The following is a 19,718-nucleotide window of genomic DNA, read 5'->3' as shown; positions in this document are numbered from 1 at the left end:
GTTGTTGTTATTGTTGTTGTTGTTAATAATAATAATAATAATAATAATAATAATAATAATAATAATAATAATAATAATAGTAAAGTTGGAAGGGACCTTGAAGGTCATCTAGTCCAACCTCCTGCTCAGGCAGGAAACCCTATACCATTTCGGACAAATGGCTGTCCAGTCTCTTCTTAAAAACTTCCAGTGTTGGAGCATTCACAGCTTCTGGAAGCAGGTTGTTCCACTGGTTAATTGTTCTCACTGTCAGGAAGTTTCTCCTTAGTTCTAGATTGCTTCTCTCCTTGATTAGTTTCCACCCGTTGCTTCTTGTCCTGCCTCCAGGCGCTTTGGAAAATTTGTTGTTATTATTATTATTATTATTATTATTATTATTATTATTATTATTATTATTATTATTATTATTGATCATCGCACAGTCAGCCAGATGTTCAGACTGGATTTGGCATTTTGTCTACCTATCGAGTCCTTACCAAGGACCTGGGATAGGCAGATGTGGATGTTTGATGGTATTACAGATATCGTCGCAGGGTGGAAGCAGTTCCTAGTAAGGCCGCCTTTTGCAATTGACTCATGGTGAATTTGTCAATGCCAATGGTGTTCAAGTGGTGCTCCAGATGTTTTGGGATTGCACCCAAGGCTGCTATTATTATTATTATTATTATTATTATTATTATTATTATTATTATTATTATTATTATTATGTCATTTTTTCAGAGCCCTTTTTTCACACTGATGACTGTTGCAGTATCCTCAGGATCATGGGACTTACATTTGGATTCTTGGCCACTGACTCACATTTATGACGGTCGCAGCGTCCTGAGGTCACGTGATCATCTTTTGTGACCTTCTGACAAGCAAAGTTGATGGGGGAAGCCAGATTCACTTAACAACCGGGTTACTAATTTAACAGCTGCAGTGATTCACTTAACAACCATGGCGAGAAAGGTTGTAAAATGGGGCAAAAGCCACTTAACAAATGTCTCGCTTAGCCACATAAATTCTGGACTCAATTGTGGTGGTCAGCCAAGGACTCCCTGTACACTTAGCCCTCAACTGATGACCACAATTGACCCCCTCCCCAAATTTACACTGCTAAGTGAGACAATTGTTAAGACACTTTTGCCCCTTTTTACAACCTTCCTTGCCACTGTTGTTAAGTGAATCTCTGCGGTTGTTAAGTTAGGAGCAGGGTTGTTAAGTGAACCCTAACTTCCTCATTGTCGGAAAGTCGTAAAAAGGGGATCACGTGACCCCGGGACACCGCAAAGGTCATAAATACGAGTTGATTTGCCGAGACTCTGAATTTTGATCACCTGACCACGTGGGGGATGCTGCAGCGGTCGTCAGTGTGAAAAATGACCATAACTCGCTTTTTTTCAGCGATGTTGTAACTCTGAACAAGTCATTAAATGAGCTGTTGTTAAGTTTAGGCCAGGGCTAAGCAACCTTGGCTTTTTTATGACTCGTGGACTTCAACTCCCAGAATTCCTGAGCCAGCCATGCTGACGGGGAAAGGGAGAGGTTTCCTAGCTGAACCATGTGTCTCAGGAATTCTGGGAGTTGAAGTCCACTAGTCATCAAAGAGCCAAGGTTGCCTACCCCTGGCCTAGGGTTTCCTGTACTAGGTATGTTTGCTGCCTTGTGTTATTTATAAAAATAATAAAGGTGGGGTGTAAATAAATAATATATGTGGAGGACGAGAACTGGATGTTCCCTGCCTGGCCAGAGAGCTTGGAGGGAGCCAGGGAAAAGCTGATGATCCTGAATCTCCAGCCTGGGATTTGGTTTCTGGCATCTACTGCTCATCGGTTGAACTTTCTCTGGCTATAAATAGGAATCGGCGACATTGAAGCTGACACGAAACCTTCCTAAGGTTGGGAGAAACCTCCCAGGTGGGCTCAGTTGGACTTCTTAGAGAGCGTTGTAGGCATCTTTAGAGATTATCAAAGAGCTTCCAATGGGTGGGTTGAAATATAGTGACCATTTCCCAGAAAGCCGATGGTCCTTTAAATCCATAGGGAAATTTCTTGACAGCCCATTTGAGTCCTTTTTTTTCCCCTGGAGCAAGTGGATGCAAAGTTTTGGACTGCAGTGGCTTTTATCTTTCTTTTTGTTCTGGTGTCTCTTTTCACTTCTTTCAATGCCAGAAGGGCTTCTGTGGGGTGCAGATAGATTTTTGGGGAGTGGGGTGGGGGTGAAGACCAGTACTTGGCTTTTCAGAAGGCCAGATTCCTATTAGGAAGGAAGGAAGGAAGGAAGGAAGGAAGAAAGAAAGAAAGAAAAAGAAAAAAAAAGAAAAAGAAAAGAGAAAGAAAGAAAGAAAGAAAGAGAAAGGAGGGAGGGAAGGAAGGAAGGAAGGAAGGAAGGAAGGGCAAGAGAGAGAAGAAAGAGAGGGACAGAGAGAGGAAGAAAGAAGAAAGAAAGAAAGAAAGAAAGAAAGAAAGAAAAGGAAGGAAGGAAGGAAGGAAGGAAGGAAGGAAGGAAGGAAGGAAGGAAGGAAGGAAGGAAGGAAGGAAGGAAGGGAACCTTAAACATTTAAAGATCCAATAAGCTATGGATATGCCAAACATTAAGAGCGGAGTTTTCAGGCACAACAGTTGCAAAGGTGCCAAATTGCATAATTGCACAGATTTGTTATGCATCATACATATTTGGTCAGAAGCTTCTCTTTTTTTTGCTACTTTTCTCCTTGGTGTAGGAGTGTTTGTCATTATGATAACTCTCAGAGACAGGTCTCTGTCTGGTAAATGTGGATTGCTTCACATTTAGTTAATAATATATTCTGGCTTCCAGAACTGGGTTCCCCTTGAAAAGTGGTGGCTGTTTCATTTCACCCCTTCTCTTCCTCTCCTTGCCTCCTCCTTTTGGGATAGTCTCAAATGGGACAGCATCCGCGAGCAGCTGGATCAATTTGCAGGGATCGCCAGCACGTCCAAAGGCGGTCGGATCGGGATCGAAGAGTTTGCTAACTATTTGAAGCTGCCGGTCTCCGATGTCTTGCAAGAGCTGTTTACTCTCTTTGACAGAGTAAGTGTTGTGCCTCCCAAGGGTTAAAACAAACGAGCATTGCAGTGCTTGCAGAAATGAAGCTTGTGACAGAGAGAGAGAGAGAGAGAGAGAGAGAGAGAGAGAGAGAGAGAGAGAGAGAGAGAGAGAGAGATCCTGTGTGTGTGTATAAAGAAAAAAAGAATTTTAAATACATAATATAAAACAGATGAGACGTTCTGCAGTATTGAGCTGGGGGGGGGTGGCCTCTAGGATTCTTAGAAAAAGAGCTAACAAACCAGAGAAAAGATTTAAGAGGGAGGCAAGATCAGGGTTGCTTGAAAAGTCTTCCCCCTTCCAAGTTTGTAGAACGAAAATTCCACCCTCCCTCGGCTTGGGCGAGGCCCCATGCCCACAATAGATTCCAGCTGTGGAAAATGACGTGTGCGGACATGAGGGATTGCAATTTCCTTTGGCAGCAAATCTGTACTTGCAGAATACGCCCAGCTCTGCTCTCTTCACACACACTCGGAGCTTCTGAAAGACGCTGCAGGTTCTGGGACTCTCCACCATGTTCCTTGCTCAAGCTTTGCTAGATGCGGCCACCGGTGGTGGTGGAAAAGGAGGAGGAGGAGGAGGAGGTGGTGGTGGTGGAGGAGGAGGAGGTGGTGGTGCTGGAGCCTTCCTGAAGAACCTGGGAGGTGGTGGAGGCACTGGAGGTGCCCTCATACGAGGCCTTGGTGGACTCCTGGCAGGAGGAGGAGGAGGTAGTGGTGGAGGAGGAGGAACGAGTGGTGGTGGCGGCGGTGGCAGTGGTGGCAGCAAAGCCAGCAACGTTATGGGTCTTCTCGGAGGTCTTGTGAACATCATCAGTGAAGCGGCAGCTCAGTACAAACCAGAGCCCCCACCAGCCCCTCGCAGCCATTTTGCCAACGTGGAGGCCAATGAAAGCGAGGAAATGCGCCAGTTCCGACGACTCTTCACCCAACTGGCGGGCGATGACATGGAAGTGTGCGCCACCGAGCTGATGAACATCCTCAACAAGGTGATGGCCCGCCATCAGGATCTGCAATCCGAAGGCTTCAGCCTGGACACTTGCCGAAGCATGGTGGCTGTCATGGACAGTGACGCCACCGGCAAGCTGGACTTTTACCAGTTCAGGTATCTCTGGAACAACATCAAGAAGTGGCAGTGCGCCTTCAAAGAGCATGCTGGCCCGGCAGGGAAAATTGAGATGAGGAATCTGCCCACAACTTTCAAGGCTGCGGGTTTTAACCTCCACGAGCAACTCTACGCCCTGATGATCCGTCGCTATGCCGATGAAGACGGCAGCATGGATTTCAACAACTTCATCAGCTGCTTGGTCCGTCTGGATGGAATGTTCCGGGCCTTCAAATCCCTGGACCGAAGTGGTGATGGAAAAGTCCAGATGAACATAGAAGAGTGGTTGCAGCTTACCATGTACTCTTAAAACAGCAAGGGGTGGTGGAACGTCAAAGCAGTGGTTGGCTCTCCTTGGACCATACCATTGATGGGGGGGTTGAGGGAGGAGGGATAGATGGGAAGTAAAATTGCTTCTGCCCAGACTTGAAATAAACCTTCCTGCTTACAGGGAGTGATTTTGGGCTGATAGCACCTTGGGATATTGAAATTAGCCAATGCATGTGTTTTCTAAGAGTATTTGCTCATTGCTTATGTTTTGGTCCGGTTTGTTTGTTCATGGCTGTGCCTGAATTCTGCAATAGTATTAAGGTTGCAAACTCATGTTAGCAATGTTGGAAGTAGACGGGAACCTGTGGGTTATTTCATAGGAAATTGGGAGGAAAACCCAGTGTTTTATTGTAAAATTAAATATAGCCTGCTCTCCTTAGGTTAGTGGCTATGTTGTGCAAAATGAAGCAACTGTTATTATCATTATTTCAATTTTTTCCCCACTCTGCTTTAGGAGAGCGCGTTTTGATCTCCTTTCCTTATTTCGTTTCCACTATTGTTCTTATCCTCTCCTCCTATATTGATATTTTGGGATTCGAAGCCCCAAATAATCCCTGGTCTTGTTAAGGTAGTTCTTTTTCTTTTTTTTAAAAGGAAAGTCTAATTGACTTTAATTTACAGATGTTTCTGTTATTGAACATAATCTGGAATCTCAATTATCTCAGTTGTCCTCAGATTATGGATGGGCACTCGGGATCCTGAATTCATTTTTGAGGGAATAAGATTAGGGTCTCCCAACTTGTTGGCCTTTAGATTCATATATCTAGGTTACCATCATAGTTCAGTAATGGTCACTTGGGATGATGGAAATAGCACTCTGGGAGATTTGGAAAACAACGCGTCGTGTAAACGCAGCCAAAGGGAGATGGCATCTGCAGCTTCTGGGTTAGCAGGTTCTTGTTTTTGCTGAACGCCGGTTTGTTGAAGAAAGGAATCATAGCAAAAGTAGATCTTTTCCGTCTGTTGTAAAGAAGAGAAAATAAACTTGGATTATAACAAAAAGAGAACACTGTGAATTCTTTGATTGTTTTGTAGCTGTCTGGTCAAAAGTGGCAGGGAGTTATATACTTTGCTTTATTATACTTTTCTTAAAAAAAAAAAAAAAGCCTATGGATTTCCAAAGAAATCCTGCTTGATATGTGTGGGTTGACATAAGACTCTTGACCATCTTAAGCTGTGAGCCTTTGTGACAGGTGGAGAAATGATACCCTGGACTAAACTTGGTTATTTGTTTTTGACCTGGAAAACTACTTTAGATGTGGTTGTCCTTGGGTGACCCGAACAGACCCAAATAGAACATCTCTACCTCCTCTGGAACAGATCCTAACCTTGGCCTGAGTGAATCCTGCAGACGTCTCAAAATGTTCTTGTTCCCTTTCACTGATTTTGATGGGCTTTGTGACTCACATCTGTGCCATTGTGTTGACTTGGTTTGGGGCTTTACCCGGGGTGGTTGAGTGCTTTATGCAAACTGGTCTTGATACCTTCTTGATCCAATTCTAGTTGGAAATAATATGAGAATCAGACTTTCCAAACCAGCTCAGAGGAAAAGGGGATTGTCTCACTTCTTGCTCCATGATTATTGTGGCAGCTGCATCCTGTCCTTGGCCAAAAGTCTCAGAGGATAATTTACCGTTCCACAACAGTTCCTTGTTTCAGTTGAGGAACCCAACTGGGCAGCTTTCTAGATTGTAGACAGCCAGATCCTGCAGCTGCAGGCCTTGTTAAAACTCTGAATGCCCAGGATTATATTTTTTAATAATCCCCCCTAATTTCCTTGTTCTCCCTAGGACCACATCATTCTCTCTGTCCACTGAAGTCATCCATCCATTTGAAATTGCTCCTATGTCTCTTTGGATTCTAACTGATCATTGTTACTCTGTTAAATGTGGGACCTGATGTTGGGCCTTAAGTTGGTTTGAACCATCTATGTTTCTCAGGATAATTCCATTCCCTTTTAATGCTTGACTGGATGGCCTCAGATGTTGTCCGTTATGTTGGTTTGGGCCATTTATGTTTTTTGGGATAATTCAGTGGTGGGATTCAGCCAATTCGCACCAGTTCGGCAGAACCGGTAGCTAATGTTTTGTTGCCCAGGCCCAGAATGGAATTCCTGAAGTGGCATCCACACAGAGAACCGGTTGTTCAAATATTTGAATCCCACCACTGGGATAATTCCATCCTTATAAAAAGGAAAAAAAAAGGTAATCTTACAAGGAGCTAAAGATTCACCCAATGAACTTGATGCAAACGTAGTTGCGTAGTTAGAGAGCTGCTTTAGCCAAGGAATAAATTTAATTTTTCTTTGCCACGTTTCCAGTGCAGATCTTTCTGAAGAGGCGGGGAGCCATATTCGAATACTACTTTGTTTTTAATTGCTTGTCCCTGCTTTAAATACAGAAATGCATGCACATTTTGGTTCTCTGTCTCTCTCTGTCTCTGTCTCTGTCTCTCTCTGTCTCTCTCTCTCTCTGTCTCTCTGTCTGTCTGTCTCTCTCTCTCTCTCTCTCTCTCTCTCCTGCATATTTCTTTGAAAGCAAAACAAAGTCTCCCTTGAGAGTCAAACAGCACTCTTGATCATTTCATGGGCTGGTTTCTTGGCAACACATCCAAGGAGCCTCCCTCTGCTTTGGGGCTAAGATGTTGTCTGCCTAACTGCTCTCGCTTGCAGCTCTGAGGCTTCTGAGTGGTACCCTTGCCAAGTCATAGCCTGATCTGACTTTGCGTTGGCTGGTTGGGATCAACTGTGGTCAGCCAGGTGCTGCTATCTGCTGTGTCACAAGAGCAGCTGCTGATCTTCGTAGGCCAAAATAAGCATTGCTGACAAACGTAGGCAGCAACAAATCCAGCCCTTCCCTTCCCTTCCCTTCAAGGCAAGCTTCCAAGCGGCTGGAATGTCGCATGGAGCAGAGAAAGTGGGTGGATGGCAATCCTGAACCCGCCACTTCCTTTACAAAGGAGAGTCAAGAATTTGCCCTCGCAGATCAAGGGAGGTGAGAAACCACGGGTTTCCTGGACACCTCTTTAAAAACAAGCATCTTGGAGGCTTTCTGGATGTTCATCTTAACACCACAAACAGTTGCCGTGACCTCTTTTCCGTCCCTGAGCGGTGGGGTATTTTGTTTGTTTGTTTGTTTATAACCAGGTTTTTGCATCTCTTCAAAACAAAGCACTCTTGATTTTGGAGAGTGAAGAGACGCAGAGATTCCCTGGCAGCTAAAATCTGCATCGAGGCTTCCTTTGTGTTTGCAGGGAATTGTGACGACATGGTCATAAACTCTGGAAGTTTGTGGAAATGGACTTGGGGGGGTCAATTAAAATGTTAGGAGAGGGCTTCAGACAGAGCTTCCATCTGGAAGGTGTCCTAGTCCACATTTTGCCTCGCAAGGCTTACCAGCCCAGGTAGTCGAGAACTACCTGTAATCTTGCAAGGATGATTCAGGTGGGTGTTTTTGTTTGCATTCAGGGGTTCAGAAAAGGAACCGAATCGGACAAAAATCCAGGCCTACCTACCTTGCTGGAAAAGTTATCCAAACTTTATTTTTCTTAAAGCAAAAGCATTGTTTTTCCTTTGCCACCCTTTCCCCCCCCCAGCAGAAGTGATTCTCCCTGCATTCAAGAAGGAAATTAGAAGTTTTGAAATGCTGCCCCCAGTGTGGGTTGCATTCCATTCTCCTTTGAAGCCAGGAATGTAATCCTCCCCCTGAGGCTGGTATGCAAGTCTGTAAGCTTAACCCTTTCTGTGCTGCAGCTGGCAGACTGAAACAGGGTATAGTCCTCTGGGCATGAATGCAAAGCCAGGAAGATTTTTCAAGGGCGCCACCCACTCCGTAGTGAATAACTCTGCAAAATCCGATGTCAACGCTGCTAACATCGGATGTTCTTGCTTTGACAACATATGGAGATGCAGCCATTTTCCTCCTTACGTTTTACTCTTAGAATTAGAGTTAGAATTAGATGATAGTGGGGGGGGGGGGAGGAGGAGGAATGTGCATGGGAGTTTAGTTAGACATAACAATATTGTAACTAGTTTGAGAACCAAGGTTTTTTGAAATAAGAGATGATAAGAAATGGCAGGTTGAAGAACTGGAAGGAAAGCCTGCATTTCAAACTAATTGGAGAATGTGATTTCTGACAGTTAATTAGAGGAGGGAATTGTGCTTTGATACTATGTGCTCAGTCAGTTTTTGGCTTCGATTGTGTTAGTGCCAATGCTACGCTACTCGAATAAAGATTCTTTAAGGTAAACGATGCCTCGAAGTTCTTTGAAGAGTTTCATCTGTCAGAACCATGACATCCGATGTCTCTTGGCTCTTATAAAATCTGGTTCAGACTTTTGGGATCTGCCAAGGATCTGTTCTCACTGGGTTGCTGTTTTTACTGCTGTTATTTTCATTACCACCATTATTATATTTATATCCCATTTTTATTTTGCACAATTCAGTGCTCCCACCACCTATTTTCCATACAATGTCCATTCTGCGTGGTGGGTCTCCCTCTGCCTGGACCTTCCTCAGTTGCCCCTGAGTCAAATCGAATATTGAATCTGTCCCAATGATATACACATTACGCAAGTTCTCTGCACAGAGATATCATGTAACATCTGAGGCCTTCTGATGAATTCAGAAGGATGAATTCAAGGATGACAACTGCAACAAAAGTGGATGCAGCCTGAATTGGTTATACTCTTTGGTTTTTCATTATATTGCTTACATTGATTACATTCAGTCATGAATTGTTGCATTATCGTGATATTTTATATCTTATATTATTATGTTTGGTACACTCTTCTCTGGTCACAGCCATCAAGATTGGTATGGTTACTATATTAGTTTGAGTATGTATATACAGTAGAAATGCCACCTTTGGTTAAGTTTCCACCAATTTTTCTTCTAATTTCTTTATAATTGTAGCCTTATTCACTTAATAATTCTATTTTACATCACTTTCTGGGCAACCAGTCAACTCTTTGCACCATTACTTTAATTTTATTACATTTTACAAGCTCACTAAATGAAAGAACACAAAAAAACCCAACCCACTTGATAGCGATCACAGAACACACTGACAAATTTCCTCCTCTCAGCTTCAATGCATGACATCAATAACTGAATCCTACTGTGATCTGAATAGTTCATTGCCAAAACAAGATGACACCTGATTGACTCTCTAAACACTCACGCTCATTGGCTACAATCAGCTGAAGAAAGCTACCTGATATCAACCTAAGCAAGTTGTGCTTCCTTTTTCTGGTTATTTGGCTATAACTTTTCATAGAATACAGTACAGATAATTGAACAAACTTTGTTGCATTACATTCTTGATTAAATTATCTTTCCATTGATATATAATTTTATGGTACTGCTTCAAAAAACAAGTGGTGTTATTAGCTATCAAACCTCAAAAATACATGTTTCCCAAAAGATTTCCACAATTTTGGCCACTACTGTGTGTATGTGTGTATGTGTGTGTGTATGTGTAATTAATTTTTTATAATTACAAATCTTTAGTGCTTAATAAACAACGTGTTCTCTGAGTTCACATATTTAATAGTAATATTATTAATCCATTTCTACTTTCTACTCCATTTTTCCAGCTACTTATAAAAATTATCCCATGTTTGGAAATATTCTATACCTTCTTTCCCTTTCATTTTCAGTGTGAGCCTATCCATTTCCGCACAATCTAAAATTTTCCTAATTATGTCTTCTTCTGATGGTGTTTCTCCATTTTCCCAATACTGTGCAAATGCAATTCTCGCTGCTGCTAATTAGTTTGAGTATTTCAACTGCATTTAGTTGAGCTTAGTTATAGTGGGGTGTATGAAATGGAGGAGTGTTCACAAGCTCGCCTGGAAAGTAAATTCGAGTAGTCAGGAGTTGTGTCTCTGTTGCAGTTCCTTGAGTCAAGATAACTGGTGGAACCATTTAAGGAAACTAGAAACCTTTAGCCAGCTACAAATAGTATACCACAGGAGAAATTGGAAACAAGTCAGAATTGCTTTCTTGTTGCAATGGATGTTTTGAAGGGCATCAACCGAATGGGTGCGGGAAAGAGACACGCCAGCATCACTGAGTAACTTCAATGACGTTTGTGATTGTCTTGTTCAGAACGGCGATGGGACCATAGACTTCCGAGAATACGTGATCGGTTTATCAGTCCTGTGTAATCCTGCCAACACGGAGCAGACAATCCAGATGGCATTTCAGGTAAATCCTCTTAATTGAGGACTCGAGGTGCAGCACAGATCTGTAATTACAGGTAGAACATATCTATGGGTGGAGAGATTCTGTGCAGAGCCTGGCCACCTGTCATATCATCCCTGGGAAACATTGGGTGAGGGCAACCTTGCTAGTCTATAGCAGGGGTCTTCAAACTCGGCAACTGTAAGACTTGTGGATTTCAACTCTCAGAATGGTTGGCTGGGGAATCCTGGGAGTTGAAGTCCATCAGTCTTACAGTTGCCAAGTTTCGAGACCCCTGGTCTATAGCACTCCAAAGGGGATGACAGCATCCTTTTCGACTAAGAAATATAAACTTTCATTATCTAGATCTCATTAGGTGAAAGCTTCACAAAACTCTGTGCCATATGTTTATTTATTTCCTTTCTCACTCCTATGGTGGTCTGTAACTTTCTCAACCTGGGATCCTCTACCGGAATCCTGGGAATTGGAGGGTTCTAGATCAATGACGGCGAACCTTTTAAAGACCGAGTGCCCAAACTGCAACCCAAAACCCACTTATGCATTATTGGGTGTGGGTTGGGTGTGGCCCATTGGCTGGGTGTGGCCCATTGGCTGGGTGTGGCTGCAGTGATGATGGCAGACTGGGTGGGACTAAAAAGTTCAATCAATCAATTCCAACTTTGCAAGATCTTTTTTTCCCCGCGAGAATTTGAAATTAGCTGATTGATTGAACCTTTTTTTTTTTTTTTGCACATGGTGGTGGAGGCCTAAAGTGAAAAGGTTTTATAAAACCCAGCTGAAGGCCTAGGACTGGGGCGATGGCGCGCGTGCCCACAGAGAGGGTTCTGAGTGCCGCCTCTGGCACCCGTGCCATAGGTTCGCCACCACTGTTCTAGACTGTGTATTAGCTGTTTCTAGCCCTGCACTCTTCTAGATAGAAAGCTGTGAAGGTGTTCCTGGGATCTATTGGATCCAATCTCCCAGCTTAGGAGACACAGTCCTGAGTGCTCCTGCTGCCTGGGACCAAATTGGCCTTGATTTCCCAGATCCTCTTTAGTTCCTCCTTCAGGTTCTGTTACTTCTCCAGCTTCTCCTCCTTCCTGATGTTGCTGTCACTTGGCACTGCTACATGTATTACCACTGCTGTCTTCTGATCAGAAAAGGTGCTCTTCCTGGAGGGGAAGCCATGATTTGGGTGGTATTAGGCGTTCTTCTGAGAATGGGGCTACGTGACTCTAAAGTAGTGAGCAGTTAATAGCAGGGAAGGTGGTCCTTATGGGACCCAAGCCTTCCATCAACCCAAGATGAAGAGCAGAGTCTTCAAAAGGGGTGGATAGAATGCTATTCCTCTGACGGCTTTAAAAGAAATCTGGGAAGAGTTTTCCAGGCATTCAAAGGTTGATTTGAGATGTCTGAGCTTTATCCTCCTTCCCAGCAGACCAGTCAAATCCCTCTTCTTCTTCTTTTTCCTCCAGCTTTTCGACATTGATGAAGATGGCACCATAACAGAAGATGAATTCGCCCTAATTATCCGTTCGTCACTTGGGCTTCCCGACCTCGATGTTTCGAACCTCTTCAAGGAGATTGATGCTGATCACTCTAACAAGCTCTCCTATGGTAAGGAAGCCAAGTGGGAATTAAGGAAATCAAGATTCGGGGGTACGGTTGGGAGGAGACTTTGGGGGTGTGATGTAATGGCGTGATGAGGGAAAGAACTTGGGAGACGGGGTGAGGAGATGCTGCAAAGGGAACAACCAGATAACAGAATAACAGAGTTGGGAGGGACCTTGGAAGTCCAACCCCCTGCTTAGGCAGGAAAACTTATACCATTTCAGGCCAATGGCTGTCCCATCTCTTCTCAAAAACCTCCGTGATGGAGCACCCACAACTTCTGGAGGAGAGTTGTTCCATTGATTAATTGTTCTCACTGTCAGAAAATTTCTCCTTAGTTCTAGGTTGCTTCTCTCCTTGATTAGTTTCCATCTATTGCTTCTTGTCCTGCTTTCAGGCACTTTGGAGAATAGCTTGACTCCCTCTTCTTTGTGGCAGCCTCTCAAATATTGGAACACTGCTATTGTGTCACCCCTGGTCCTTCTTTTCAATAAACTAGATAAGAGGTAGCATAGCCCACAGCTGTATAACTGGCAGGGCAAGAGATCTAGAAGAGATCCTCCCTAGTTTCTCCAGCTGTAAAGGAGACAGGGGGAAGATTTTTATTTTCAGACCTGCAAAGTTCTGTCAACATAGCCTCCCAATAAAGTTGACTTGGCTCAACTGTGATTCCTATCTGGTTTACCCCACGAGTTGCCTTCTCCTGGTTTAGTGTGAACCTCTAACAAGTCCCATGTTTTAAATAATGTTGTTCATTCTTTTATTTTTAGAAGAGTTCAAGGATTTTGCTGAGAAGCATCCTGAATATGCCAAGCTGTTTACAACATATCTTGAGCTGCAACGCTGCCAGCTGTTGACAGAAGCGGAATTTACTTCTGGGGAAGTCACCCCTCTCGCCCTTTCTTCTGAAACAACTCCGGTGCCAAGGAACAAAGTCTGCCCCCTACCGACTGAAGACGAGCATTCAAATATTTCAGATAAAAAAGAAGACTGAACTTCAAAAGCCTAATATATACATTTATTTAAGCCGCAGAAGGATCCCTTTTTATTAAATCCAAATCTTGGTGGGAATACACACACACACACACACATATATATATATATATTTAAGCCAGACCGAGTAAAGCAAAATTTTGCTTTCGGAATGTATGCATTCATACACTGTATGTCGAGAAGTATTTTTCAATAAATAAATTTGGGGAAATGGTTGTATTGCATTTGTGCTGATTCTGTTCCAGAAGAATTGAGGCCGAGATGAAATTGGAAGGGAGTTTACGCTAACCCCAAATCAGAAACACCTTTTCTAGCACATTTCATTCAAAGGCAACACTTCTGTGAGTTGCAGCTTGGATTTTTTAATAATGATCATTATTATTTATTATTATTATTATTATTAAATCCAATTTATATCCCGCCCTTCTCCTTGCGGACTCAGGGCGGCTGACAATCGATTAAAATACACCAATAACAATTACAAAATTAAAATTAATTAAAAAGAAATATTTAAACATAGTCCAATTAAAATATAATTAAAACCCCTCTAAAAATTACCCTAGGCCAGTCCTGCAAGCTGGNCAACCGAATGGGTGCGGGAAAGAGACACGCCAGCATCACTGAGTAACTTCAATGACGTTTGTGATTGTCTTGTTCAGAACGGCGATGGGACCATAGACTTCCGAGAATACGTGATCGGTTTATCAGTCCTGTGTAATCCTGCCAACACGGAGCAGACAATCCAGATGGCATTTCAGGTAAATCCTCTTAATTGAGGACTTGAGGTGCAGCACAGATCTGTAATTACAGGTAGAACATATCTATGGGTGGAGAGATTCTGTGCAGAGCCTGGCCACCTGTCATATCATCCCTGGAAACATTGGGTGAGGGCAACCTTGCTAGTCTATAGCAGGGGTCTTCAAACTCGGCAACTGTAAGACTTGTGGATTTCAACTCTCAGAATGGTTGGCTGGGGAATCCTGGGAGTTGAAGTCCATCAGTCTTACAGTTGCCAAGTTTCGAGACCCCTGGTCTATAGCACTCCAAAGGGGATGACAGCATCCTTTTCGACTAAGAAATATAAACTTTCATTATCTAGATCTCATTAGGTGAAAGCTTCACAAAACTGTGTGCCATATGTTTATTTATTTCCTTTCTCACTCCTATGGTGGTCTGTGACTTCCCCAACTTGGGATCCTCTACCGGAATCCTGGGAATTGGAGGGTTCTAGACCAGTGATGGCGAGCCTTTTAAAGACCGAGTGCCCAAACTACAACCCAAAACCCACTTATGCATTGTTGGGTGCAGGATGGGTGTGGCCCATTGACTGGGTGTGGCCAATGGGGGGTGTGGCCCATTGGATGGGCGTGGCTGCGGTGGTAATGGCAGACTGGGTGGAACAAAAAAGTTCAACCAATCAATTCCAACTATGCAAGATCTTTTTTTTCCCGTGAGAAGTTGAAATTGACTGATTGATTGAACCTTTTTTTTTTTTGCACATGGTGGCGGAGGCCTAAAGCGAAAAGGTTTTATAAAATCAAGCTGAGGGCCTAGGACTGGGACGATGGCGCGCGTGCCCACAGAGAGGGCTCTGAGTGCCGCCTCTGGCACCCATGCCATAGGTTCGCCACCACTGGTCTAGACTGTGTATTAGCTGTTTCTAGCCCTGCACTCTTCTAGATAGAAAAGTCTGAAGGTGTTCCTGGGATCTATTGGATCCAATCTCCCAGCTTAGGAGACACAGTCCTGAGTGCTCCTGCTGCCTGGGACCAAATTGGCCTTGATTTCCCAGATCCTCTTTAGTTCCTCCTTCAGGTTCTGTTACTTCTCCAGCTTCTCCTCCTTCCTGATGTTGCTGTCACTTGGCACTGCTACATGTATTACCACTGCTGTCTTCTGATCAGAAAAGGTGCTCTTCCTGGAGGGGAAGCCATGATTTGGGTGGTATTAGGCGTTCTTCTGAGAATGGGGCTACGTGACTCTAAAGTAGTGAGCAGTTAATAGCAGGGAAAGTGGTCCTTATGGGACCCAAGCCTTCCATCAACCCAAGATGAAGAGCAGAGTCTTCAAAAGGGGTGGATAGAATGCTATTCCTCTGACGGCTTTAAAAGAAATCTGGGAAGAGTTTTCCAGGCATTCAAAGGTTGATTTGAGATGTCTGAGCTTTATCCTCCTTCCCAACAGACCAGTCAAATCCCTCTTCTTCTTTTTCCTCCAGCTTTTTGACATTGATGAAGATGGCACCATAACAGAAGATGAATTCGCCCTAATTATCCGTTCGTCACTTGGGCTTCCCGACCTCGATGTTTCGAACCTCTTCAAGGAGATTGATGCTGATCACTCTAACAAGCTCTCCTATGGTAAGGAAGCCAAGTGGGAATTAAGGAAATCAAGATTTGGGGGTACGGTTGGGAGGAGACTTTGGGGATGTGATGTAATGGCGTGATGAGGGAAAGAACTTGGGAGACGGGGTGAGGAGATGCTGCAAAGGGAACAACCAGATAACAGAATAACAGAGTTGGGAGGGACCTTGGAAGTCCAACCCCCTTGCTTAGGCAGGAAAACTTATACCATTTCAGGCCAATGGCTGTCCCATCTCTTCTCAAAAACCTCCGTGATGGAGCACCCACAACTTCTGGAGGAGAGTTGTTCCATTGATTAATTGTTCTCACTGTCAGAAAATTTCTCCTTAGTTCTAGGTTGCTTCTCTCCTTGATTAGTTTCCATCTATTGCTTCTTGTCCTGCTTTCAGGCACTTTGGAGAATAGCTTGACTCCCTCTTCTTTGGGTCAGCCTCTCAAATATTGGAACACTGCTATTGTGTCACCCCTGGTCCTTCTTTTCAATAAACTAGATAAGAGGCAGCATAGCCCACAGCTGTATAACTGGCAGGGCAAGAGATCTAGAAGAGATCCTCCCTAGTTTCTCCAGCTGTAAAGGAGACAGGGGGAAGATTTTTATTTTCAGACCTGCAAAGTTCTGTCAACATAGCCTCCCAATAAAGTTGACTTGGCTCAACTGTGATTCCTATCTGGTTTACCCCACGAGTTGCCTTCTCCTGGTTTAGTGTGAACCTCTAACAAGTCCCATGTTTTAAATAATGTTGTTCATTCTTTTATTTTTAGAAGAGTTCAAGGATTTTGCTGAGAAGCATCCTGAATATGCCAAGCTGTTTACAACATATCTTGAGCTGCAACGCTGCCAGCTGTTGACAGAAGCGGAATTTACTTCTGGGGAAGTCACCCCTCTCACCCTTTCTTCTGAAACAACTCCGGTGCCAAGGAACAAAGTCTGCCCCCTACCGACTGAAGACGAGCATTCAAATATTTCAGATAAAAAAGAAGACTGAACTTCAAAAGCCTAATATATACATTTATTTAAGCCGCAGAAGGATCCCTTTTTATTAAATCCAAATCTTGGTGAGAATACACACACACACACACACACACATATATATATATATATTTAAGCCAGACCGAGTAAAGCAAAATTTTGCTTTCGGAATGTATGCATTCATACACTGTATGTCGAGAAGTATTTTTCAATAAATAAATTTGGGGAAATGGTTGTATTGCATTTGTGCTGATTCTGTTCCAGAAGAATTGAGGCCGAGATGAAATTGGAAGGGAGTTTACGCTAACCCCAAATCAGAAACACCTTTTCTAGCACATTTCATTCAAAGGCAACACTTCTGTGAGTTGCAGCTTGGATTTTTTAATAATGATCATGAATAATGATGAGGAATCCTATGAAGAACAGTTAAGGGAACCAGGTATGTCTAGCCCAGGGGTGTCAAACTCAATTTCATTGAGGGCCACATCAGCATTGCGGTTGCCCTCAGGGGGCCAGGTGGGTGTGGCCAGGGTGGGTGCGGCGTGGGTGGGCATGGATGGAGCAGGTTTGGCTTACTGGGTGGGTGTGGGCAGGTCTACACCATTCGTGTCAAGGGTGCCTGTGGGGGCCTGGGCAGGAGTGGGATAGATCTGAGGGTCTCTGGCAGAAGGGGGTGGGACCAGGGCAAGTCCCGAGGCATGGTCCACTGGAGGAGCCTCACTGTTCCTCTCAGGCCATTGGGGGGGGGCCTTATGGAGCTAAGACTGAATACATTTCAGCATAGATGGCCACCACAAAATTGTACATTGGCTCCCAGCTGGCCTGGGCCAGGCCAAGGCAGCGGGGGCCGTTCCCTCACTGTTTCCAGGATGGCTTCGCGGGCCACATGAATCCACTTTGCGGGCCACATCTGGCCCCCGGGCCTTGTGTTTGACATGTCTGATCTAGCCTATCAAAGAGAAGGATTAAGTGGTAAGATTAGTGAGATTAGCAAAAATGTTTCAAAATATGTCTAGTAACTGTTGGAAGTGCAATCAAAAACCAGGCGTGTCTTTGGTGGACGTGCCCTAAAGCAAAAAATATTTGTACAAAAATACATACTTGGCTAGAAATGATGTTAAAAAAAACATGTAGACTTTAAACCGGAGCTATTATTAGGTATATTATCAGGAAAATATGATAAAGAAAGTGTATATATTTAATGTTGCATGTATTAACAGCAGCAAGAACTATATTTGGTCGGTATTGGAAAAATGAAGAAACAACATCTGAAGAAGAGATAATCGAGAAATACTGGACTGCGCAGAAATGGATAGACTTACACTGAAAATTAAAGAAAAAGAAGACACAGAATATTTTCAAATATGGGATGTATTTTATCCATGGATGGAAAATGGGATAGAGAATAGGAATTTAATGTGTATTATTAAGTAAAAAAATAGACCCAAACAACACGCTGTTTACCAAGAACTTATGAATTGTAAATGTAGAAAAGTAATAAAATATTATTAGAGAGAAAGAGAGGGAGGGAGGGAGGGAGGATTAAGGAGGACATTATAACTATCTTCCAGTACATAAGAGACTATGACAAAGTAGAGGGGACTGACTAATTGTCCAACGCACTAGAGGGCAGGACAAAAAGTAATGGGTTGAAGCTTGTCAAAGAGAAATCCAATCCAAAATAAAGGAGAAATTTCCTGACAGTAACAGCAAGTAATCAAAGGAATAGTTTGCCTGCTAGAGTTGTGGGTGCTCCATCGCTGGAGGTTTATAAAAATAAATTGGACAATTGTGATGGGGTTGGAATAAGGACTCTGTCTTGACCAGGGGGTTGGACTAGAAGATCTCCAAGGTCCCTTTCAGCCCTGGGATTCCATGTTCTAATAACATTTTTGTGAAAACATTGTACAAGCCCCGTTTTCTCTGCTGAGCTCACTTCCTGTGCCATTTTCATGGCAGAGGTTTTTTTTTAATTATTTTTTTACACATTTCTGAACCATTATGCAAGTGAGTTACTACTACCATATTTGTCTTCTTAAAAAAAAAAAGTTTAGTTTCCCAGTTTAGCCATCAGCTGTGAGATCTCCTGATGTAAAGTACTTAGCAGGCTTTAGCCTGCTTATCTTCTGAAACCAGCCAAGACTAGATAAGTAGTTTTACTACCTGTCTAAAACTCTGCACAGTTACTGTGAGCCAGCTTCATTTATCACCCGAAGCTATTTAAGAAATAATCAATTAGCCAATAAATCATCATTGGCTGAGTCATAAACCCCTGCATTCTGCAACTTTCGGTAAGGTGCAAAGGGAAAAGCCAAACGAATGCAAGTTGCATCTTGATGTTGATGTAATTAATGTGGCCCAGAAGATTCTCATCCCTGAACTAGAAGCTTTTAGGCCCGATGTCATGATGGAGAATGAAATATCCTGCATCTATCTTGAGGGAACTGATTTAATTATCCCCCATCAGCAGAATATGGGTCTGAATGCTTAAGAGAAGTGAGGGACCATTGCCCTCTCGTGGCCATTTAACTGGAATTGCACCTGTTAGTTTCCCCATTTTTTATTTTTAAATATCAGTACAGTTTCAGAAGCCTTGAAGACTAAGAGACAGATCATCGTGAAGAAAATCTATGTGATCACTAAGAGTCATAAATGACTTGATGGCACAGAATCAGATGTGTTCAGGGCAAATTATCCACCTTAAGATCCACCTTAAGATGATTCTTTGCTATATCTCCACTCTTCCTGGAGATGGAGAAGACAGCTCAAACCCCAACTGTCCCACTCACTGCTGCATTTGGGATTGCTCACCAAATGTAAGCAAAGTCTTACATTTAGGCAGGAAAAATCAAAGGCACAAGTACAGACTGGGCAAGACCTGGCTTAAAAACAGCGACTGTGAGAGGGACCTTGGAGTCCTAGTGGACGATCACTTAATCATGAGCCAGCAGTGTGCAGCAGCAGCCAAAAAAGCTAATACAATCCTGGGTTGTATAAACAGAGGCATAGAATCAAGCTCACACAAGGTATTAGTACCGCTTTATAAAACCCTAGTGAGGCCACACCTGGAATACTGCAGCCAATTTTGGTCACCATGTCACAAAAAAGATGTTG

At 43.3% G+C, this 19,718-nt stretch overlaps 2 protein-coding genes across 2 annotated transcripts in view; both read left to right on the top strand.

Annotated features, from left to right (window-relative positions):
- The window catches only part of LPCAT2 (lysophosphatidylcholine acyltransferase 2), a 38,352-nt gene extending 21,518 nt beyond the window's left edge, over positions 1-16,834 (top strand). Inside the window, exons 10-13 of the mRNA XM_029284198.1 lie at positions 2,880-3,033; positions 10,593-10,691; positions 12,143-12,284; positions 16,397-16,834. Coding sequence (XP_029140031.1) covers positions 2,880-3,033; positions 10,593-10,691; positions 12,143-12,284; positions 16,397-16,620 — 619 coding nt within the window. The 3' untranslated portion in view covers positions 16,621-16,834. The remainder of the gene's footprint in view (positions 1-2,879; positions 3,034-10,592; positions 10,692-12,142; positions 12,285-16,396) is intronic.
- LOC107287676 (calpain small subunit 1-like) lies at positions 3,523-5,573 on the top strand. The gene is made up of 2 exons (XM_029284194.1): positions 3,523-3,662; positions 3,819-5,573. The coding sequence occupies exons 1-2, from the start codon at positions 3,563-3,565 to the stop codon at positions 4,460-4,462; spliced, it is 744 nt and encodes a 247-aa protein (XP_029140027.1). The 5' UTR covers positions 3,523-3,562; the 3' UTR covers positions 4,463-5,573.
- Positions 16,835-19,718: the final 2,884 nt, after the last annotated feature.

Source organism: Protobothrops mucrosquamatus, unplaced genomic scaffold (assembly GCF_001527695.2).
Source record: "Protobothrops mucrosquamatus isolate PMUCROS unplaced genomic scaffold, P.Mucros_1.0 scaffold_111, whole genome shotgun sequence".
Taxonomy (NCBI): domain Eukaryota; kingdom Metazoa; phylum Chordata; class Lepidosauria; order Squamata; family Viperidae; genus Protobothrops; species Protobothrops mucrosquamatus.
The sequence above is the reverse complement of the archived record's forward strand: the minus strand, read 5'-3'. Positions and strand labels throughout refer to the sequence as shown.

Excerpts from the sequence above, each read along its gene's own strand:
- LOC107287676 (XM_029284194.1), top strand. The coding sequence starts at position 3,563 with ATGTTCCTTGCTCAAGCTTTGCTAGATGCGGCCACCGGTGGTGGTGGA. Across the intron at positions 3,663-3,818 it reads TGGAGGAGGAGGAGGTGGTG|CCAGCAACGTTATGGGTCTT; the intron begins GTGCTGGAGCCT and ends GTGGCAGCAAAG.